This window comes from Hipposideros armiger, unplaced genomic scaffold (assembly GCF_001890085.2).
Source record: "Hipposideros armiger isolate ML-2016 unplaced genomic scaffold, ASM189008v1 scaffold_33, whole genome shotgun sequence".
Taxonomy (NCBI): Eukaryota; Metazoa; Chordata; class Mammalia; order Chiroptera; family Hipposideridae; genus Hipposideros; species Hipposideros armiger.
In genome coordinates this window covers 2,931,391-2,951,578 of record NW_017731383.1, presented here as the reverse complement: position 1 = coordinate 2,951,578, position 20,188 = coordinate 2,931,391, and the positions used below count along the sequence as shown (strand labels likewise).

The following is a 20,188-nucleotide window of genomic DNA, read 5'->3' as shown; positions in this document are numbered from 1 at the left end:
GCGACTCACGGCAGCCCAGCTCCAGGTTGAGCTGTTGTTCAGCATTTTAGTTGTGGAGGGCATTGTCACTGGCCCTCATATGTGGGTTCCGAACCAGGGCCCTCTGGCATCCCAAGTGAGTTCTCAACCATCGCGCCACTCGGCCGGCCCGAAGATATATTATTTTTAAGCTGCGGATTTACTTGGATAAATTACCTGAATGAGCTATCTGATTATGAATCTAGATGTGAAGTTTATCAAGTGAAGGGGGCCAGCAAGTGTCTGCCGCTCAGGGGTATTCACCATTCCCTCCCCGTCATCTCAATTCAAAAGTGAAATCTGGTTTGCAGTTCTGCAGAAGTCACAGAGCTCTGAGCACAACTTAAAAATAAATGTCATCTCTTGTCAACTGGAAATAAACAGAACAGAGAGAAATGATTCACACACCCCCTACCCCCACCCCAACACTCTGTCCACATCAACTCTGCTTTGTGTCAATAAATCTCACCCTGGCTGTTTGAGCAGTGTTTAATCATAAATGATTTGAAAGCACTCAGGGGTATGCACACCACTAGCACACCACTGACACAGAAAGAGATTAGCAAGGTAAGAGGACAGAAGACCCAGGTGGTACAATGAGAAGCCAGGTGGCCGGCACATTTAAGCCAAACACAGACATGACCATTTTCAAGATTACAAGTGTCGACCCAGAAGCCACAGAGCAGGGGTTTGGTTTTGTCCACTCCCAGCGTTCTTCCCCAGGGAAGTACAGGAGGCAGAATGGCTTCCACCACTGCTTAGGAACGCTTACTCCTTGATGGTAAGTAATCACACTGAAACAAACATGTCACCTCCACCGTCTGCAACTCCTGGTCTCAGGGTGAAAGGTAAAGACACGAGAAAGCGTGAACTCTGCTTCTCGGAGCAATGGGTCCATCCCCAGCTTGGGGTCCTCAAAACCACCCACAGTCAACACCACATGCAGAGTAGGCACCGATTTCCAGCACTCCTGCCATTTCCATGGAAAGCAACCATGTTTCTGAGACGGACCAAACGCCAGAGCTGCCTGGAGGGGAGGGGAGCAGTGCAGGGCGCACGGTGATGGCCGCATGGGGCGGGAGCTCTGTGAGAAGGCTGGGCTTCACCCCTCCTCTCCTCGCCCGTCTTGTGGAGAAGGGCAAGCAAACCTAGGAGCTAGTAACAGGTGAGCCGACAGCCCACCTTGAACGGCGAAGGACGGGAAGGCCTGGCTGGCCTGGTTGGCAAGGAGCTCCCAAGGTGCCCCAGTCCCTGACGTCCTTCTCGTGGCCTCTTACACTGGCCCTCCGGCTCCAGGCTCAGCGCCCCAGCCTCCCTCCAAATGCATATCCTGTTTCCTGGCGTCTGTCCGGGGTCCGCTGGCCACACCTGGAGTCCCTGGTCCCTTTCCCAACCTCAGTTCATCTTAAACCAAGTATGACTTCATTCAAGGCCCAGCCCGCGTCCCAGAACCAGATCCCTCCTCCTCGAGGTCACGGCACTTCTTCATGGTCTGTACACCTGAGCACTGCTTCCTGGTGACCCCGCTGGGAACCCTGCCTGGCCTGGCAATCCAGAGCTGTGTGACCCGTGGAAGGTACTCCTTCTTTAGAAGGTGTGTTCACACCATACCTTCATCACAGGATGATGGCGGTAACTGTACCGCAGCACGTGGGACGCCTAGCCCCGTGCATGTGTAAGTGCCAATAAATATATGCAGTTACCGCCATCATCATTATTCCCGCAGAGCCCTGTGTGTTCAGGTCTTTTCTCACAAAGGGACACCTTGCTGCAATCCATGTGTAGGCTGCTGCTGACTCGTGTCCCTAAAATGAGGTGCCAATCGTCACTTCCCTACTCAGTAAACCTCCAGCAGCTCCCCACTGGCCATGGAATTAAGCACCTTTCCACCCTCTTCACTTGCCTAGATGTCTGAGGTCCACTGAGACCGCCCTATCTTCCTTTACCCAAGGTCCCACCCTCTTCAATAGCCAGGTCAACTTTCTGTTGCTTTAGTGTGACTACTAGTTGCTCCCCAAAATTCATCTCTTTGTTTGGGGCACATGGCTAAGTGACATTTCCCAGCATCCCATGTAGTTATGTGTGTCCCTGAGATGAGCTCTCACAGAGGGAATGTGAGTGGTAGGACAGAAGCCTTTGAAGAAGGGCATGTGCCCAGCCCCCACTCCTTCCCCTCCACAGGCTGGGCGCAGCTGCCCTGCGGCCCCTCGGGAAGGCGCTCCCCCCCCCCATCACAGGAGGCAGGAGCTGGCTACTGTCACTTCCTGTGTGTCTGAGCCACTGCACGTGCCTTGGGTGTATTCGTTACTGCAGTCTAGCCTCCCTGACTGTTACATTACACCGTGATACTCAGCCTTGGCATGTGCTTTATTTACCGGAGCTGCCCAGTGCCCAAGCCTCTGGGTACAGGGACTTACTGCCCTGTGTTTCTGGTAGGGCCTGTGGGATGAACTGAATGGGAACAAACTCTGTCCCAGGCATGGCATCAGGAAGAGACATCCTGTGATACTGGAAAAAGCAATGATGACTAAGGGTCATCATTAGTCGTGGGATGGAGTCCCAGCCTTGCCACCTGTAACCACCTCATCGGGCTCTGGGTGGCTTCTGCTCTCAATGTTCTCTAGAGCCTTCCACAGCTCGGAAGCTAAGGCTTATGAACTATGACCTGGTTTCCTGAACCCCTAATAGCTGGGATGGCACCTAACACGTGCTCCCTTGGTAACACAGTTCCATGCACATCCCAACCAAGAAGGAAGCACCACGCAGAACAAGAGAAGTGAGTAACACACAGTGATAAGTAACAACAACAAAGCGAAGACCGTGAACGGGAGAAATTCAGGCGGTGGGATGAGAGGCTCTAAGTTGAGTTTTTATTAAAAGTGGCCTCACCGGGCACACCATCCGTGCAGACCACTGGGCACTGGCCCCCGCCCACCACATAGCAGCCAGCCGCCTCTCTCCACAGCAAGGACGAGACATCCACTGGAGCAGGAACAGCAGATCATAAACCTGGCCACAGGAACGTCTCTGAAGCGGCAGGTTAACTCAAGTGGTTAGAGCATGGTGCTGCTAACACCAGGGTTGCTGGTTCGATCCCCACATGGCCCACTGTGAGCTGCGCCCTCCTTAAATAAGTAAATAAATAAATAAATAAATGCCAGTCAAGTATGCAGATCCTAAGGCAGGAAACTCACTTTATCCAGCACTTTCTGTGAGGCATCCCTTATCTCAGAGAGGAAGCAGGCATCTGCATGGTTTAACAGGTGAGCAAACTGAGGCTTAGATGAGATAAGTCACTTTTTGACTTATTGTCCAAAGTCATCAAAACAGTGAATGCCAACTTCTATTTCAGCTCTGACCTAACTCAGAATATAAAATGAAACTTTTGCTACACTTTTTCTGACAATAAAAATCATAAAACTGCTGCTGAATCAACTTATCGCTGCATGAGTTAATTTTAAAAAGTCATTCTTTTGCCCGTTGTTCTCTCCTCGGACACCAGGACCCCAATGCCAGGACCCGTAAGCACCTGCGCACCAGGTCGGCCTGGTGCTGTTCTCCAGGGGCTGTCACTGTGGATGCGGGGACTGCCATCACTGTGCAGGTGAGCAGTGACACGATGCGCAGGGCCACTCCAGGGGACACAGGAGTTATTATTACACTGTGGCATTTCACTGTCCAAATGTTCAAACCCGTCATTATATGCCATTTGAAATTCTTTATCATGTGAATGAAACTTTATTGTGGCAAAATTAGTTCACGATTTCACCAAAGTTAAATTCTGAAACTTCTCCTTTTTTGATGCCTTAGCAGGCCACACACGCCGCCACGAACCTACAATGTGCCAGAGGCGTTGCAGGAGATGGTCTGTGTTCAGGGTGAAAGCCGAGTTCCCAGATAAGGTCCGCGGTGGTGCACTGGGTCAAGTTCTGGGACAAGGCCCACGCTGGCGGAGAGGGCCGCCACTCACCAGGTCACGGGCCAGCAGAGGCGAGCCCACCCGGCTGCCCAGAGACGGCCTCGTCCAGTGGGTGCTTGCCAGCCTTTAATGCACCAACACACAGTCTTGAAGCACTTGTTCAGTGCCTGGCCTTGCACAGGCCCTAAGAATAAAAATGAATCACAGCTTCTCCTAGAAGACAGGGCTTACGACCTAGTCAAGGAGGCAAATAAACAGCAGCGTCACTGATGCTGCGAAAGAGAGGTAAAGGTGGTAAGCAGCCACGGGGAAGGGCTTCAGCCTGACCTGGGAAAACAGGCCCAGACGGTTCTCCAGAAGGGAAGGCCTGGGAAGGGCACCGAGGCCACGAGCAGCACGAATCAGGTGCCATTCCGGGACCCAGACCCCAGGGCTCCACCTGTCGCTTTCAGGAGTCAATGTCTTCCACTGGCCTCTTCCAGAAACAGCATTTGACTGCCCTACCCCATACTCCCCAAGAGGGAGAAGCCTGGAGGAACAGGGGCCACCCCCAGGCCAGGAGCTGGGAGGGGGCGGGCCTCCCCTCCACTGTCAGCTGCCGCTGCCTGCTGTGGCTTCACTACGGAATTATTCAGGAGAGACGTCTTTCCCAGATCACACCAAAGTTGAAGTGAATACCATTTAGGGCAAACTGCTATATTTTTATTACACTAATTTATTATTATTTGGTTACCATTGTTCTCATTCTGTCACATAAAATTCCATACTAAATTGAAAAAATTACAGTGGATAATTTAAGGTCACCTTACGTTTTAACCTCTTCATTTCCCAAGGGAGTGGTCTTTCCCACTCGAATTTACCTGCAGGCTAATCTCCCCCAATCAGCGGCCATCCATAAAATAGGAGCTGGGTCAGAGCCAGGAAGTGGCGCCAGTTTTCCCAGGGGAGGCTGGGACAATCGCTGGCAACCAGGTGATGTTTACAAAGCAAGGAACTCAGTTTAGAGACCTATATGCTGTCCTGGATAAAACCCCAAACAAAATGCAGGAGAGCAGCAGCAGCACCGGCAGAATTTGAAAAGGCCTTTATTGGCTTGACACTCAGGCCCTTCAAAGCAGCATTGCTGGAATCCAGGAAAGCAAAACAAAGCCCAGCGGGAGGGACACCCTCCGCTAATCCCCTCAACCCCCCAGCGTTGGCGAGCTCTTCCTCCATTCACTCAGAACTGGGAGAATATGCAAAACACTGAGCACCGAGGGCAAAACAGGCTTCCACACACGTAAATCAGAGGAGCAGCGTGGCACTTGGGGACATGCAGACTGGAAAGACAGCGAGGCAGCCTTCCCCAAGCAAACAGCCAGAGGGAGGTAGAAGAAACAATTCCACGGACCGCTCTTAACAGCACTGCTCGCTACTGCAGATTCCCAAGTCTCTGACTATATTTTAGTACCAAGGAGAAGAAATTATCCATTTGGGGAAACTGGGTCATAAAACAGATTAACAACACTGAATAATGGCGCAGGGAGAAGCCTGGTTTCTGCAGCGCCGGGGACACTAAACTAGTTTAATTGTTATGTAAATTGCATTGTCAGTCCCACAGATTTCTCCCGAAGGCCTATTCATCAGGACTGTTTTCTCTGAAATAAAAACCAAGCCAGACACTCTCGAGCAGTCGGTGCCTATCCTCCCTGACCACCAGTCCTCGCGCCCTAAATGCTCAAGGACTCACCTCTCCCTCCATGTTTGCACAGCTCTGTCTCCACAGAGTCAGCATGTGTGATAAAAACCTGCACCACAGGGCACGGAGTGGGAAAGCATCCTTCTCTCGCCCTAGACTGGCCCCGTGTCGCAGGGTCTGTGCCCGGGCAGATCCGGCATCTCTTGTTCATTATGGACCCAGGCAGGACACCCTCAGGCTCAGTGCTCATTTTTTACAAAGAAACTGCCGTGGAGTTGTAAAGTGTAAAGTAGCTAAGTTATTTCCTCGTGAGATTTTTTTTTCACAAGCTACTGTGTTATTTGTTCAGTTCAATAAAATTATTTGTAGACTCTGCCAAAAAAAAAAAAAAGCTAAGAACAGCGGGAAGTCTGCAGCCATCCCCACGCCCAGGAGCTATCTGGAAGATGGGGGCTGCAAAGGGGAGGTGTCAGGTAAGGTTCCAGGCTGGACCACGTGGTCAGACGCTACCTCAGTCTCACTCACACACTCCCCAGCACTTCGCCCCTGCGACTGGTCCAACCAGGTGCATCAGGACCTCACTGACATGTCTCCAGTCTGGACACAATTCAAAACAACTAGAGATCACATTTTGTGCGTGGACAGCATGAGCACTATCTGATCCAGTCCACAGGAATTCGGGCCCATGATGATGCAGACGGGGGAAGAGGTTCCTTCCTGAGAAGAGGGAGTCACAGACACCAAGCCTGACCAGGCAGGAGCCACAACTGTCAGCCCCAGCAGCCTCGGAGGCTGGTGACTCACCTGTGTTTGTGGAGCCCTGCTGTGTCCCCTCCCTTGTGTTGACACAAGCAGCTCAGAGGAGTGCCACACGGGTGAACTCCTAATGGAGGGATGCAAAGCGATCCTAACCTACTCCTCTAAACAGACATTAACATAAAAATGGTGCTTTCAAGCCCCTGAGCAACGGCACAGATCACCAGCAGCTGAGAAATCCCAGCCCTGCAGTTTCAGCAAAGTGCCTGCTCGGCTTTTTTAAAAAGGAAACGGACACGAGGAAAACACGCAGTCATCTCCGTGGAGAGGAGCTACACGTGGCTTTTCTCCCTTCCCCATTTCTGTATTTTCCAAATGTTCTGTAGGCATGGGTTCGCATCTATGACACCAAAACGTGTGAAATAACAAAGGTTATACAGATATATAATATGAAAGCTAACGCATCCTTTTTTTTTTGCTTTGTTTTAAAACCTGGCTCTTCCAAAAAGAAATGACACTGAAAATTTCTGCCTTTTAAGAAAATTAGAGATGCATGCTGATAAAATAAGCTCCCAAATAAGCTTTAGATTTCAAGACTTCAGACTTCCTGCTAAGTACCATATTAGTAATCTGGAATCCTCTGGAAAAAAGTCATTTTGGAGAGACGAGTTCACCAAAGACATAATTCTCTACTCCTTTAAAAAGTTACTGACTTTAAAATTTTTACCCATTTTTTTTTATAGTTATCTTGTTAAAAACACATCATACCTCCCTGGCTTCTTAGATGACAGTAAACAAAATGAAATTATGATTCTAAAAACTGTCAAAGATAAAAGCTGAAGGCTACAAGGAGTTATGATATAGTTTAATAAAATTATTGATTAGAGAAAGTAAAAACGAACGTGGGCATCGAATCCCCAAATGTTGGAATTATGGCTCAATCCCTCAAAGGTTAGAGGTCTATCAGAAGGTAAGAAACTTGAAGAACGAATTCCCCCCAAACATGGTGAATGTGTAAGGAGGGCTCTGCGTCCTTGCTGAAGACGCACATGAAGACGACAGAGCCAGATGGTGCAGGGACCTGAGCCACGCACGCACGGGGCCCAAGGGACTGGCTCTCCTGGAAGAGGCCGGCCTGGTGCTGGCTCTTCCCAAAGGCCTGGGTCGGGGTCCGGTCCCAGTTCAGAAAACCTTCCACCCACTTCACCGCCGGGTCCTCAAAAGCCGGGAGGGGCACTCAGGGTCCCCTCTTCTCGGCCTGCTGCTACCTGGTCTGCCTGGAGCTCGACAGTCCGGTTGGGGGCGAGCCCTGGGGTAGGGGGCACGAATGCTCCATCTGAGACCTGGAGCAGGGCCACGCCAGGCGCAAGGAAAGCCACTGTGGTCACAGCTGCGACAACACGGGAAGGGAGGAAGCGAGGCAGCACCGCAGCATCTGTGTCTGATATTATCACCCATGAAGCAATCTTTTTGGAGAAGTAGAAAATACACATAGCAGTATAATGAAAAGACTGTCTGACACCATTTATGTCCACCCACACACACGCAGATAACGTGTTATTCACAGACGTCTGTGTGTGTCTGCAAAGTATGAGAAGGGACACTTATTAATAAGGGTTGCTGCCTCTGCAGAAGAGAGAAAAACGGGGTGGGACGGGAGCCACAGGAGGCCTTGGCGTCATCTGCAACGTGTTGTTGCTCTTAAACAAAAAAAGCCTTGAAAAAATATGACAAAATGTAAACAGTGTCGCATCTTCAAGCATACACAAGTATGTGGTGAATTACCCTCTGTGCTTTCTGTATTTTTTGATGCCTTGAAATACATATGAATTATTTAACCAGTTCTGGGCTTCCAGCTCCAATTCATAACTTTTCCTTTGCAAAATGCCGTGTCCCAGCTCATGGTGGGTGGTCAAAACACTGTGTGACGCAACTGACGAGCCGGGGGCTGCTGTGGGACCGAAGCCGTCTGCACTGCTCATCTCACAGCGTCCTGCCCAAGCTGTCGCCAGCCTCTGCAACCTACGAAGGTTATTCAAACTGATTCAAGGTAAAACCGGAGTTTGTCTTTTCAAACCCCCGTACTTTGAGCTCCCATTCTTTGGACAAGCAGCTCAGACAAACCCAAGAAAACAAACTCTACGATCTGCTCTGACCACACAACCTGAGGAGTCAGGAGGGGTCCAAGCCCATGCTCCCCCGATGTAAGAATGCAATTCTCTGTGACACCCCGTCAGTGATCAGCACCTCGCTAGGAGGCAGAGGGCCCATCTGCTCCACTCGAGACACCGCAACAGTGTCCAGACCAACGAATCAGATCTCACTTCCGACACCAGGTACCCTGTAAAGCGAACACCGTCCACTGCGTCAGAATGACAGCAGTGATGACAGCGATGATGCGGGCATGTGGCGAGTGTGTCTGCACGCCAGCACTGAGGTGAGTGCTGTGACACACCACCTTCAGTGTGTTAATTTCTCATACTTACTCAGGAAGCAGGCAGCGTGCCCATTCTACAGATTAGGAGACGAAGGCTTGAGGTTTGGTCACTTGCCAAGGGCACCCAGATGGGAGGTGATCATGCCAGGCATCTCAAAAACTGAGCTGTTGTAGTGTCCGATCACTTTCTTCGGCCATATTGTTTTTGCATTCAGATCTGTCCTATTTGTTTGTTTATTTTGCCAACAAGTTATAAGTGCCCACTATGTGCCAGGTATACTGGCTGGTACTGGGGTTACAGGAGTAAAACCAGAAAAGCACAGTCCCACCCCCACAACACTCAGAGTGCATCAGATAAACATAACTACCAGCCACGACAGTAACCATGAGATGGCACGACGGGGAGCCCTGGCGCTGGGGGGGGGGGCCCTGCCCACAGGACCTCATCCAGCAGATCTCCCAGAGAAAAGTGACTTTTAAGCAGCAAGCTTTATTATTCTGAAATGCCTCATAAGCATTCTTAGTCAGGCTAGAAATAAGGAAGGAGCCCATTATCATGGTATTTCTTCAGTGTTATATTTGGAGGTTCTAGGCCAGGGGTCGGCAAACTGCGGCTCGGAAGCCGCATCCAAAGAGTCGCATGTGGCTCGCAAGCCGCAGTTTGCTGACCCATTATAGGCAATTCAACAGGACAACAAAAAGAAATGAGATATGGAATAGTGAAAGAAAGAGACAAAATAACCAATATTTGCAGATGAAGATTATGATCTTGAAAACACATGCAAGAAGTGAAAAAACTGTTACTAGAAACAGTCAATGTGACTTGATACAAATTAATATTTTATTCCAGTAGTGAATCTCAAAAATTACTTTTTAATTACAAAGGAAAAACAGTAACTATTTGATGGAGAAGTTAGGCAACACCTGAAACCAGTGATCTGCTCCATCTCCACCAAGGACGCTGCGCGTCTGGGTGACGCCATGAGGAGGGCGCACGTCCCCTCTGCAGCAGTTCAGTCAAAGATGCTTACACCAAATCTAATCAGGATTTTGTCAAATGAGACAAATATAAATTGAGAGACATCTGATAAAATAACTGTCCTCTTTTCTTTTTAAAAATGTCAAGGTCAATCAAGACAAAGAAAGGCTGAGGAACTGTTCCAGGGTTAGGGCTGAGTGCCAGGCTCCATCCTGAACTGGACCCTGGGCGGGGGTGGAAATGCTACAAAAGATGCTATCGGGACAACTGACAAAATTAGTATACGGGCTTCAGGTCTGATAAGAGTATCGTAATGTTAAATTTCCTGAATTTAATAACAAGACTGCGGTTATGGAAAATACTTTTCTTAGGAAATATGTATTATAGTAGTAAGGAAAAAGGGGCTCACTATAATAGCCCACTCTCAAATAACATATGCATATATATAGAGAGAGAGAGAGGGAGAGGGAGAGAGAAAACTAAGGCAGCTGGCAGAATGTAAAAAGTTGATCAATCTGGACAGAGGATGTATAGGAATTATCTGTAGTAGTCTTGCAACTTTTTTGGGAGCTTGACATTTTTTCAAAATGTAAAAATTTTTAAATGAACTAGTATTTATAAAGCCTATATAAAAAAGAAAGAGATAGAGATAGAGAGACAGAGAGAGAGAGAGAGAGAGACAGAGACAGACATGGAGACATGAGAGCCATGCACACGGAACCCACGTTTCCTACATGTAAGCGCTGACCATTTAGAAAATAGAAAACAAGAAGGGAAACAAAGATCCCATTCATATTGACCATCCCCAGAACATAAAATATATAAAACACCTAGGATTAGACAGAACATATTAAGAAATATAAGGGCTCTATACAGAGAAACCAGTAATACGAAGGTACTGACTAATCTCAGTAACACGGATCCACATGGAAAGAGGTGTATGGTCCAGATCGGGGTTTGCACACTGTTTCTGTAAATATTTTATGTTTTCAGGTCACATGGTCTCTGTCTCAATTAAGCAGCCAGACAGCCTGTAAACGTGGCTGTATTCTAATAAAACTTTATTTATAAAAACAAGAGTCAGGCAGGATTGGACCACAGGCTGTAGTTTACTGACTGGATCTAAATGTGGCCGAGAGCAGCTAGCTGTTCACCAAAGCAGTTCCCCTTCTCCCTGGGCACATGGTCTCTCCTGCAGTGGCCCTGGACCCAGCTCTGGTCATTGGCCATGAGCAGATCTGATCTGCCACTTCCGGGCCTGCCCATCAACACTCCCCCACATGACCCTTCTGAAGGCCTGGTGCAGACCCACTGCAGTCCGGAGAGTCGAGCTAACATGGGGTGGGGGTAGAGGGGTCACCAGATGGTGCCAGCCTGGGTCCCTGATTTGCCACGTTAAGGGGATTCTGACCACTGATCGGAAACACCTATTTTGGACTTTCCATGAGCAAGATGTTGGAATTTCTCTATTAGAACAGCCAGCAGCCTACAGAAGATTATCTATGTAAATATTCACTCCATAGATGCTGAATGACTTCCACGTGCCAAGCACTGTGCTGGCCCCGGGAACCCAATGCTGTGAAAGGCCTCGGCCCCACCCTCGCGGAACTTACAGCTTCCTGAGGGGCAGACACTACCCAATATTCATGCCGTCATCCAGCGAATGACCAACCACACTGACGAGCACTGCGTGGCAGGAATAGGTGTTCATGTAGATGGGCAGACAGGGACAGGCAGACACACGCAACACGCACACAGTAGTTTACACAGGGTTTATAAATCTATAAGCACACACACAAGCCACAATAGCAATATTACGGAGCTAGGCTTGATAACCTATACGGCGTTAAGCCCAGGGCTACAAAGGGCCACGGAGCTTTTTAACACTTCCCCCGACACCAGCAAATCTCTCTCTTTTCTGTGTCTCCAACCCACAGGAACCAGCTTACTTCACGTCCCCTTACTTCTTCCTTCTGGCTTCAAGAACTGGAGTGATAAAGGGACATGGGTGCCATATTCTAACTTATCTGCGTCCAGAGTGGCAGAAACTAGAGAGGATGGTGAACCTACTCCGCTGTGAGAAGTATTTAAGAAAGGGCTGGATGGCAGGTTCCCCCCTCACACGCTGTCACCGCAGACAACTCTTCAGTGGGTCTGCCTGGATCCCGCAGCCCAGCCCAGACCTGCTGGGTCTTTCTCACCTGGAACCAAACTGCAGACACAATGCTGGTGCCTCGGAGGTGAATGGGGTAAACTGAGGCCGTGGTCACACCCAGGAGCCTGGGGACCCACAGACCTGCAACCTCTCCAAGGACACCAGCGGGCAGCAGCACACATGGCTGCTTATACTTACCTGAAAACTAAACAAAATTTAAAATTCAGTTCTTTAGTCACATTAGCCACATTTCCAATGCTCAACGGCCACACAGGACTAGAGCTACCATACTGGACAGCACAGATACAGAACACTGCTATCACTGCAGAAAGTTCTAGACTCTCCACGAGATCCCTTTTGGCCAACTCAAGAGCTAGCAGGCCCAGAAAATCTGTTCACACCACAATTTACAGAGAAAACTATCATCGCTAAGAAAGCTGAATATCCTTACAGGCCAGGAGCCAAGTTAGGGCTATAAAAGTTCCTAGTTAATATGGTGCCCCTCAAAGGGAGGTGGACATTCTTTTTTTTTTTTTTTAAGATTTTTATTGGGGAATTGGGGGAAGGGGAACAGACAAGTTGCTGTCCTTTTGTTCTTCAGTCTAGTTGGAGGACGTTGCTTCACTGGCCCAAGTTGGCACCATCATTGCGCTCTTCCCGGGCGAGGCAGATCAGTCGCTTGCCTCTGGACGGCCGCTCACGGCGGCTGCTGGCCGCTCACGCTGGCTGCTGGCTACACTCGGTAGCCCATGGCAACCCACTGCCACAGGGGCTGCAGCCTACGCCTTGGCAGGCACCAGCGACTCACGGCAGCCCAGCTGCAGGTTGAGCTGTTGTTCAGCATCTTAGCTGTGGAGGGCAGTGTCACTGGCCCTCAAATGGGATCCGAACCAGGGCCCTCTGGCATCCCAAGCCAGCTCTTAACCATCGGCCACTCGGCCGGCCCCGAGGTGGACATTCTCGAGGAACCATGTCTTCCTCAGCTGTGGTGAGTCACTGTTCCCAGCTTCAAGGGATATACCTGCCAAGCAGACTGTATATGTATTGTCCAAGGGTAGAGGCGGAGGAACACACACTTCGACCGTGTAGTTTTCTTTTCCACACAACCTCACAGCCTCCAACCTGTCTGCTCTGTCCTCAGCATCATCAAGTTTCACTGTTACATTCTTTCCAAGTCAGCTCGGAAGAGTTCCTGGCTTTCCAGATTATTTGTCGCTGACTCTATTTCCAGTCACAGCTTCCTAGTGGCGTATAGGAGACTCCTTAACTCCATCAGCCAGCGGTTTTCTGTGGATACTGGCCCCACCCACTGCACGTGCATGTGTCTAAGCGTGAGCCGCACATGACTTACGAGAAGCGGGCATGCATCGGCCTCCAGCTGCCATCCTCCCTGCAGTTCAGTCGGCAGCTGACCACCAAGGATGCCCCACATCAGATCCATGAGCCGTCTTACATAAAGACTGGCACAGATTTCCCACTGTAAGCTATAAAATTATTTTTGATTCCTACTGGCTGCCCTCAAAACCCAGAATAGCTGTGAGACATAGCAGTGCGAGTCTGTGGGAGGGGCTAGGGAGGCACCTGGGCACACCCAATGTTACTCATTACAACCGTCCATTTGGAAAAAGTGATACAATTCACAGAAAGCAAAGCTTTTTCAGAATACACAGAAGATCAGTTTTATCCTCTGCGTAATACTGATCTACTGTGAGGAAGGAAAAAAAAGAAAGCCATCCACTGAGAAAAATACCAGATTGCAGGGGCGGGGGTGAAGAATGAATGTGTTTTTATCAAAAGTAGCACCGTTCTTCAGAAGTGTGCTTAGAAAAGGTGCATGAAAAATCCCACACGAGGAATCTTTCCATGGAAACACATTTTTTCAATGACATCCCTTGAGGATTCACATAGGTCCATGGCCACACCTCCACTATGCCTTTCTCCTGGTGGCCCCACACCTGTGGCTAAAATGAAAAAGCAAGGTGTTGCCCAGGAACCAGCTTAAAAGAGGGAAAAGGCCACAGCGCCTTACCTGGTTATGGGAAAATAACAAATAAATGACAAGATGGATAGGTCCATCTGAAATAATCAAGATGTAAAAAAAATACTAAATTTAAGCCAAATTATGTACCAGGTGCTAGCTAACAAGGCCAGTGACTAAATTATATGACTTTTTTTATTTCTATAAAAACATACTGTGTCACTCAACTTTTAAAGCAAATTTAAAAATTAAACTACATCTAAAAGCTTGATCCTTTCAAAGATTTGTTTTCAAAAACATGATTTGTTGGGTTCAAGAGATCAAATTTAACTATCAATTGAACTTAAGGGTAAACCATACTTTTCTCTGTATAAGACAAATCAACGTTAGAATATCTGCAAAACTCAATCAGTATTTTTCCCAATGACCAACGCATGAAGTTACAAAACCGTGCATGGGTAAAAGGTATATTCAAAATGCAGGCGAGAGCAATAGATTTTAACTTGACAGAATACAAAAAGTCCGCTGATGATGTTTCAGATCCCACACTGCAATGAACATGTAAGAAGCATTCTGGTATCAAACAACCACATTAAGGGAAAGGCCGCGGACCGCTCCTCCCTGGGCAGCTTCCACTAAGAGTGGGTCTGGATTTTCTCACCACACTTATCGGCAAAAACGTAGCACCGTGGATTAGGAGCAGAAACAGCTATGAGATGCCAGCTGTCTTCTTGTCAGCCAGGCATTAAAGACTTTTACAAAAAAGGGCACCTCCATTCTAAATTATTTTGTTTTGGAAAATACAGTTCTTTTTTTTTTCCAGAAAAAGTTATTTTTGAAATAGGTTTATAATTGCTATTTTTGAATAAGTTAATGAATATACATATTTTAATCTATCAGTTCTCATTTCTAATATGGTAAGAGTAACAGACAAATCCCACATCAACAAAAACTCTTTGTGTACAAAAGTGCCCTGGACCAACACCTTGAGAATGGCTGGAATAAACACAGGTATGGGATGCCCGGAGGCATCTGCCCAGAGGGAACCAGCACCTTGAAAGGCAGGTGGTAGGTTAGGGGAAGACCTTGAAAAATGCCGAGGCCTCTGCTAAGGCACTGGGCAGCCCGTGAGGTTTCGAGCAGGGCGGCCACGTGGTCAGGGCTTGGCTCTGCACACACATATCAGGGAGCGCCCTCTGAGGAAATACACGGAAAATGGCATGGTTAAACATGTTACAGATGACTAAGGGCAAAGAGTTTCTTAATCAAATCGTGTATAAAATATCCATCTCCATTCTGTGTGTCTGCTGGAAATGATTCCCAGGAGAGAGAAGCCACACAGACAAGCAGCTCATGACTAAACACGGGAAGTATTACATCTAAAAAGGCAGAACCCGCCCTAGCTCATCCTCATCAGATCCAAGAAAAGGCCATGTTGTCAACGTTCTAGAAGCGGGCTAAGTGAGGCCTGAAGGGGCCGCCATGGGGCCAGCGCCAGCCAGCCAGCCAGCCAGGACACACGGCCCCCACAGCCAGACTCCCGGACAACACGCAGCCCGCCTTGCTGGCTTCCCCTCACACAGTCGCGAAGTTCACACACACCGATCCCATTGTTCTTTCTTTCTAATCAACCAGCTACCTTTTACCAGAAAACTAGAAACTCCTGAAAAATGACAGTAGCAATGAAAATGAACTTCAAAATCTCCTAATGAGTCACAATGCAAGGGCCTATTTCCAGGAAACCAAAGTAAAAGCATTTTATAGAATCTTCTCATTTTAATACGAAATGCTTTAAATGTGTGGTAATTATGGAAATAAGGCATAATGCTGTAATCTGAGTTGTCATTAATTTAGCAAGTCTATCCCCTGACATTCACAAGATGGGGAAACAGCAAAGAGTAAATTACTGTGTGTCCAAATCAGAGGCTTTCGTTTTGTTTCAGCGTGTAATTTTAAACATAAAAGTGTCTTTTTCCAAAGTATTCACTAGAAACACCATTAAAACTTGACACAATACCCTTTTAGCCCTGAGCAGGCCTATTCCGTCATCAATGACAAGGCTTTCATAAATTTAGTATAAATTCAATTCAACAGATGCTACATGATAAGTAACATCCTTCTCACAGACTGATTTTTAAAATACAATATCAATTTTCTCATATGGGTGATAAGCCCCCAGATCGCCATGTGAACTTGCATGCTAGAGAGCAGCACCCATTCTATTAACAAGGTAATAGCTGTTAATAGAGGCTATTAACAGCTATTATGAATAGATTCAAGGTACTAGCTGCCAATTTGCCTCCCTCCCAACAACCCTTTTAAAGTAAATTTTGAACAAGGTGACAGCCTAACTTTGACTAACTGTATGATACTCGGTAATGCCAATCAGCAAGAAACTCAGAACAAAGCATTTCTTTAGAGAAAATGCCACGTTTCATACTGTGACCCTACCATCCAGATACAACACGACCGAATGTAAAGCTTCGTTTCCTGGGCTGAAAGGTTCCTCCCTCCAGTCTCCTAAGCTCCACTCAGCAGTAGTCATCACTCCTCTGGCTTCCAGGGTTCCAGATTCCAAGTTCCTTCTATCCAAACAATCACCATCTCGGAACATTCCTTCCTTCGGAGTTTCTTTCCACCCAATCCCCCTTCCTCTCCACTCCCGGGGCAGCCCTGTCCAGGTCTTAATGAGTCAGGCCTGAGTGCCCATCTCCCACATGGTCTCCGTGGCCCTCCCAGCTCTGCATGTGTCCACACACCTCACAGCAACTCTTCCTCCTCACCATAGCTCTTATCTCCACATGGAAACTGCCAGCACAACCTCCGTTTTCACATCTTCCAGTTTCAGTCACTGGAAATAGACTGATCTGACACCCTCTCCTGTCCCAAGTGCAAACTCCTGGACCAACTACCCATGACGGAGGCATCAGGTCATGTAAGGACCAGGGGGAGGCAGAGCGACCTGGGCGGAAAGGAACGCAGTTATTGTTTCCTGGGATGTCGGGTAGCGAGCATGTGGCCAATAACACCTGCTGTCTTCACAAGTCCAGGTCACTTTCTACTCAATTTCAATCTGATAACTACTTGTATGACAACGACTCAACTAACTCAATATTCCTCAAGTCACCAGTTGGAATAACAATGAGAAACTATGTTCTGTATGTTTTCACAGGTTCTAAAACAACTGTGTAGTAAAATGCTTTGGTGGTTACAATTAGTTACTTTTCATCCCGGTTCATGTGTGGAAGCTGTGATCCGTAACATCTGCCATTCACAGTGTGTCTTTCAGAGGATAGAGTATGTCAGCGCAGCAAAGTAAGGAGCCAAAATGAACTACAATAATACAGGTGACAATAAATTTATGGACCTAGGCTATGACCAAAAAGCCACTAAGGGAGACTGCTTCCCTCAGACACATGCACCACTGCCTAGGAAGCAGTTCTGGCAAAAAAACAAATCATCAAACCTGAGTCGAATCAAATCTCTAGGTCCAACAAACAATTTACAGGAGTGACAGAGGAGCGGACACACTAAATGCACACCATAGGAATCCAATCTGTGAAAACAGACTCTGGGAAACTGTACAGGACGAATGACCTCGGTTCTTGAGCAAGACGGAGCATACAGGTTAAAAGAGATGTAAGAGACACGCCAACCAATCAAAATGCCTGCTCCTGATCTGGTTCCTGATTCAAATAAATACACTGTAAGAAAAGAAAAATATTCTTGAGACAATAAGGGGAATCCAAACACTGACTAGATGCTTGATGACAGTAAGGATTATAATTAATTTTTAGGTGTGATAATGATATTGTGGTTGGGTTTTAAAAACAAGAATCTTTATCTTTTATTGAAGTATTTACAGACAGAGTGATATGACATTTGTGATTTGCTTTCAAATTACTGGGGGAAGGAAAAAGATGAGTGGAGAAAAAGATAAAGCAAGCTTGGCCTTAGCACAAGAATTGTTGAAGCTGGGTGACGGTGTGTCAGGAAAGGGTGTGCATGACAACACAACACACACACACACACACACACACACACACACACACGGCACAAGTCTCAGGCAACTGCAGCCCACGAAACCCAAGCATAGGCAAGTCAACAAAATTCTAATACAATACGAATTTCAAATGTAAAGTTAAGAAATTCATAACATCAAATATTAATGACAAAACCACGGACCAAAGCCTGAGAGGAAACAGATAATAATTACGACCACTCTTTGAAAGTCAGTAATGAATTTCTTGTTTCAGAACGACAAAAATGTACACATTCAATTTCCTTGCTCTACTTCATTAAAATTTCTTGATTTTTTTTCAATTCGACAGGCTTAAAGACCCTTGATCTAACCCTAAAAAGAAGTTTACAACAGCCTATTCTAGCTATACAATCAAGTACTTAGGTTTAAGTTTTCTAAAGTAAAAAATTAAAAAATGCTCGAACTGCTAAACATTCTTATTAACAGCCCATGGCCGTTTTCAGAAGCAAACAGCCCTCTCCAGGAGGGCACACATGGAAGTCCAGTTCATGCTCCTCCTTCCGCATACTGGTTCTGTTCTTGTAAATTTTACATCCTTGCCTACACGGATACTGCTCAGAAGCGCTGCTGCAGTCAAACAGGCAGGCAGGCGCCGTGGAATAGGCACCAAGTCAGAGGGCGGTGGAATGTTCAGGCTGCCAGCTACACCCCAGCTCGGGGATGCGCTCTGCTAGGAATGAGAAGGCCGGCTCCTGGAGTGTAAACCTGTAAGGCACCAGGAACGCCAATCCCCGAATCATACACAATAGACTCGGTCTGGCCTATTCAGCAGATGATCTGAAGACTCGCCGGGCTGAAATTTCTTCCCCTTGAGTTAGAGAAAATACTACTGCATTCAAGATCCAGTTAGCTAGGCCCTGGACAGGCATGCACCTATCCAATGGCCAGGCAGGGAACTCTGAAAACAGAGCTGCTTGCTTAATACAGAGCCTGAGTCATATAAAATGCATCAGCAGAAACAGGCCTCTAAGAGCCAGAGGGCAGGGAGGGGAGAGAGCTGTTTACCTGTGTGCTTTCTCACAAGAGGAGCGGCTGGCCCTGAACTGCATGTAAGGGCCCAGAAAGGAGAGGGCGTGAAGGTTAGAAAAAGATAGAACAGAGTAACAGCAGACACGAGGCAGAACAACTCTGATATTCACCGAGTCCTGATTTTCCTAAACACAGACCTTTCATGTTTGAAAAATGAAGATAGACACTCTCCCTCACACTCCCTAAGCTGAACTGAGTCATTGTTGATGTTGCACTTGAAGATTATTCGATACAGTATTTACAACCAAACATGCCAAGACCCTAGAAAGGGGGAAGTTTACAAAACAAGCTTTGGGCCCTGGGAATTACCCCCAGCAAAAAACTCCCTGCACTCAGGGTGCTTATACAAGAGGGCGTAATTAAACGGTCACAGACAACTCGAACATGAAGCGCACTGAAGATATAAACACTAGTGAGGAGCTAAAAGCAATTACTATGTAGAAAAAGAAAGTGCCTAAAGAGGAAATGAGTAATTAGACGTGCTTTCTCCTGATCAACAGATCTTGAGAGAGCACGGATCTGGGGGGGGGGGGAGACGTGTACGTGGGAACCGGAAGAGGGGAAAGCGAGGGAAGAGAGGAAGGGACAGAAGGAACAGCAGGATGCTGCTAACGCATGGGCGAGTGCGGCCCGGGTCCGGCTGCAGCCCCGGCCGCCGCGACCTGCGGCTTCCCCTTCCTGCCCGGGCCCCTCGCTGTGCCCCGTGTGGGAGCCGCGCGAGCGCCCGCCCTTCGTCTTCGCGCCCACGGAGGAGAGGGCACGTTCCGGCCCGTCCCCCTGCCCTCGAAGGGAACGTCCCCTCCCCGCCAAGTCGCGGCCGGCGCAGACCCGGCCCCCGCCGCCGGGGGGGACCCCGCACCGCCCGCAGCGACGCGACCCTCCGGGAGCGGGCCGGGCGGGGGTGTCCCCGGGGGCCCCGCACTCACTGTTTGGGCAGCTGCAGGGCGGGCGCGCCGCGCCGCTGGAAGGCCCCGTCCACGAAGACGCCGTTCTTGCCGAGGCAGCGCAGGTAGAAGTACGGCTCCTGGAAGGAGAGCTGCAGGTGGCGCCTGGAGATGAAGCTCGACAGGCCCATGCTCAGGTCCACCGAGCCCTGCGACGAGTTGCGGCCGATGGTGACGCTGGGCTGCCGCATGAGGAACTCGAACTCGCGGCCCTCGAGGCGCGCCAGCACGGGCCCGGGGCTCCGGCGCACCG

The 20,188-nt window shown here is 48.4% G+C and overlaps 1 protein-coding gene across 1 annotated transcript in view; it reads right to left on the bottom strand.

Annotated features, from left to right (window-relative positions):
• Window positions 1–20,188, bottom strand: part of FOXK1 (forkhead box K1) — an 81,472-nt gene that overhangs the window by 42,997 nt on the left and 18,287 nt on the right. The window contains exon 2 of the mRNA XM_019637423.1: window positions 19,918–20,188. Coding sequence (XP_019492968.1) covers window positions 19,918–20,188 — 271 coding nt within the window. The remainder of the gene's footprint in view (window positions 1–19,917) is intronic.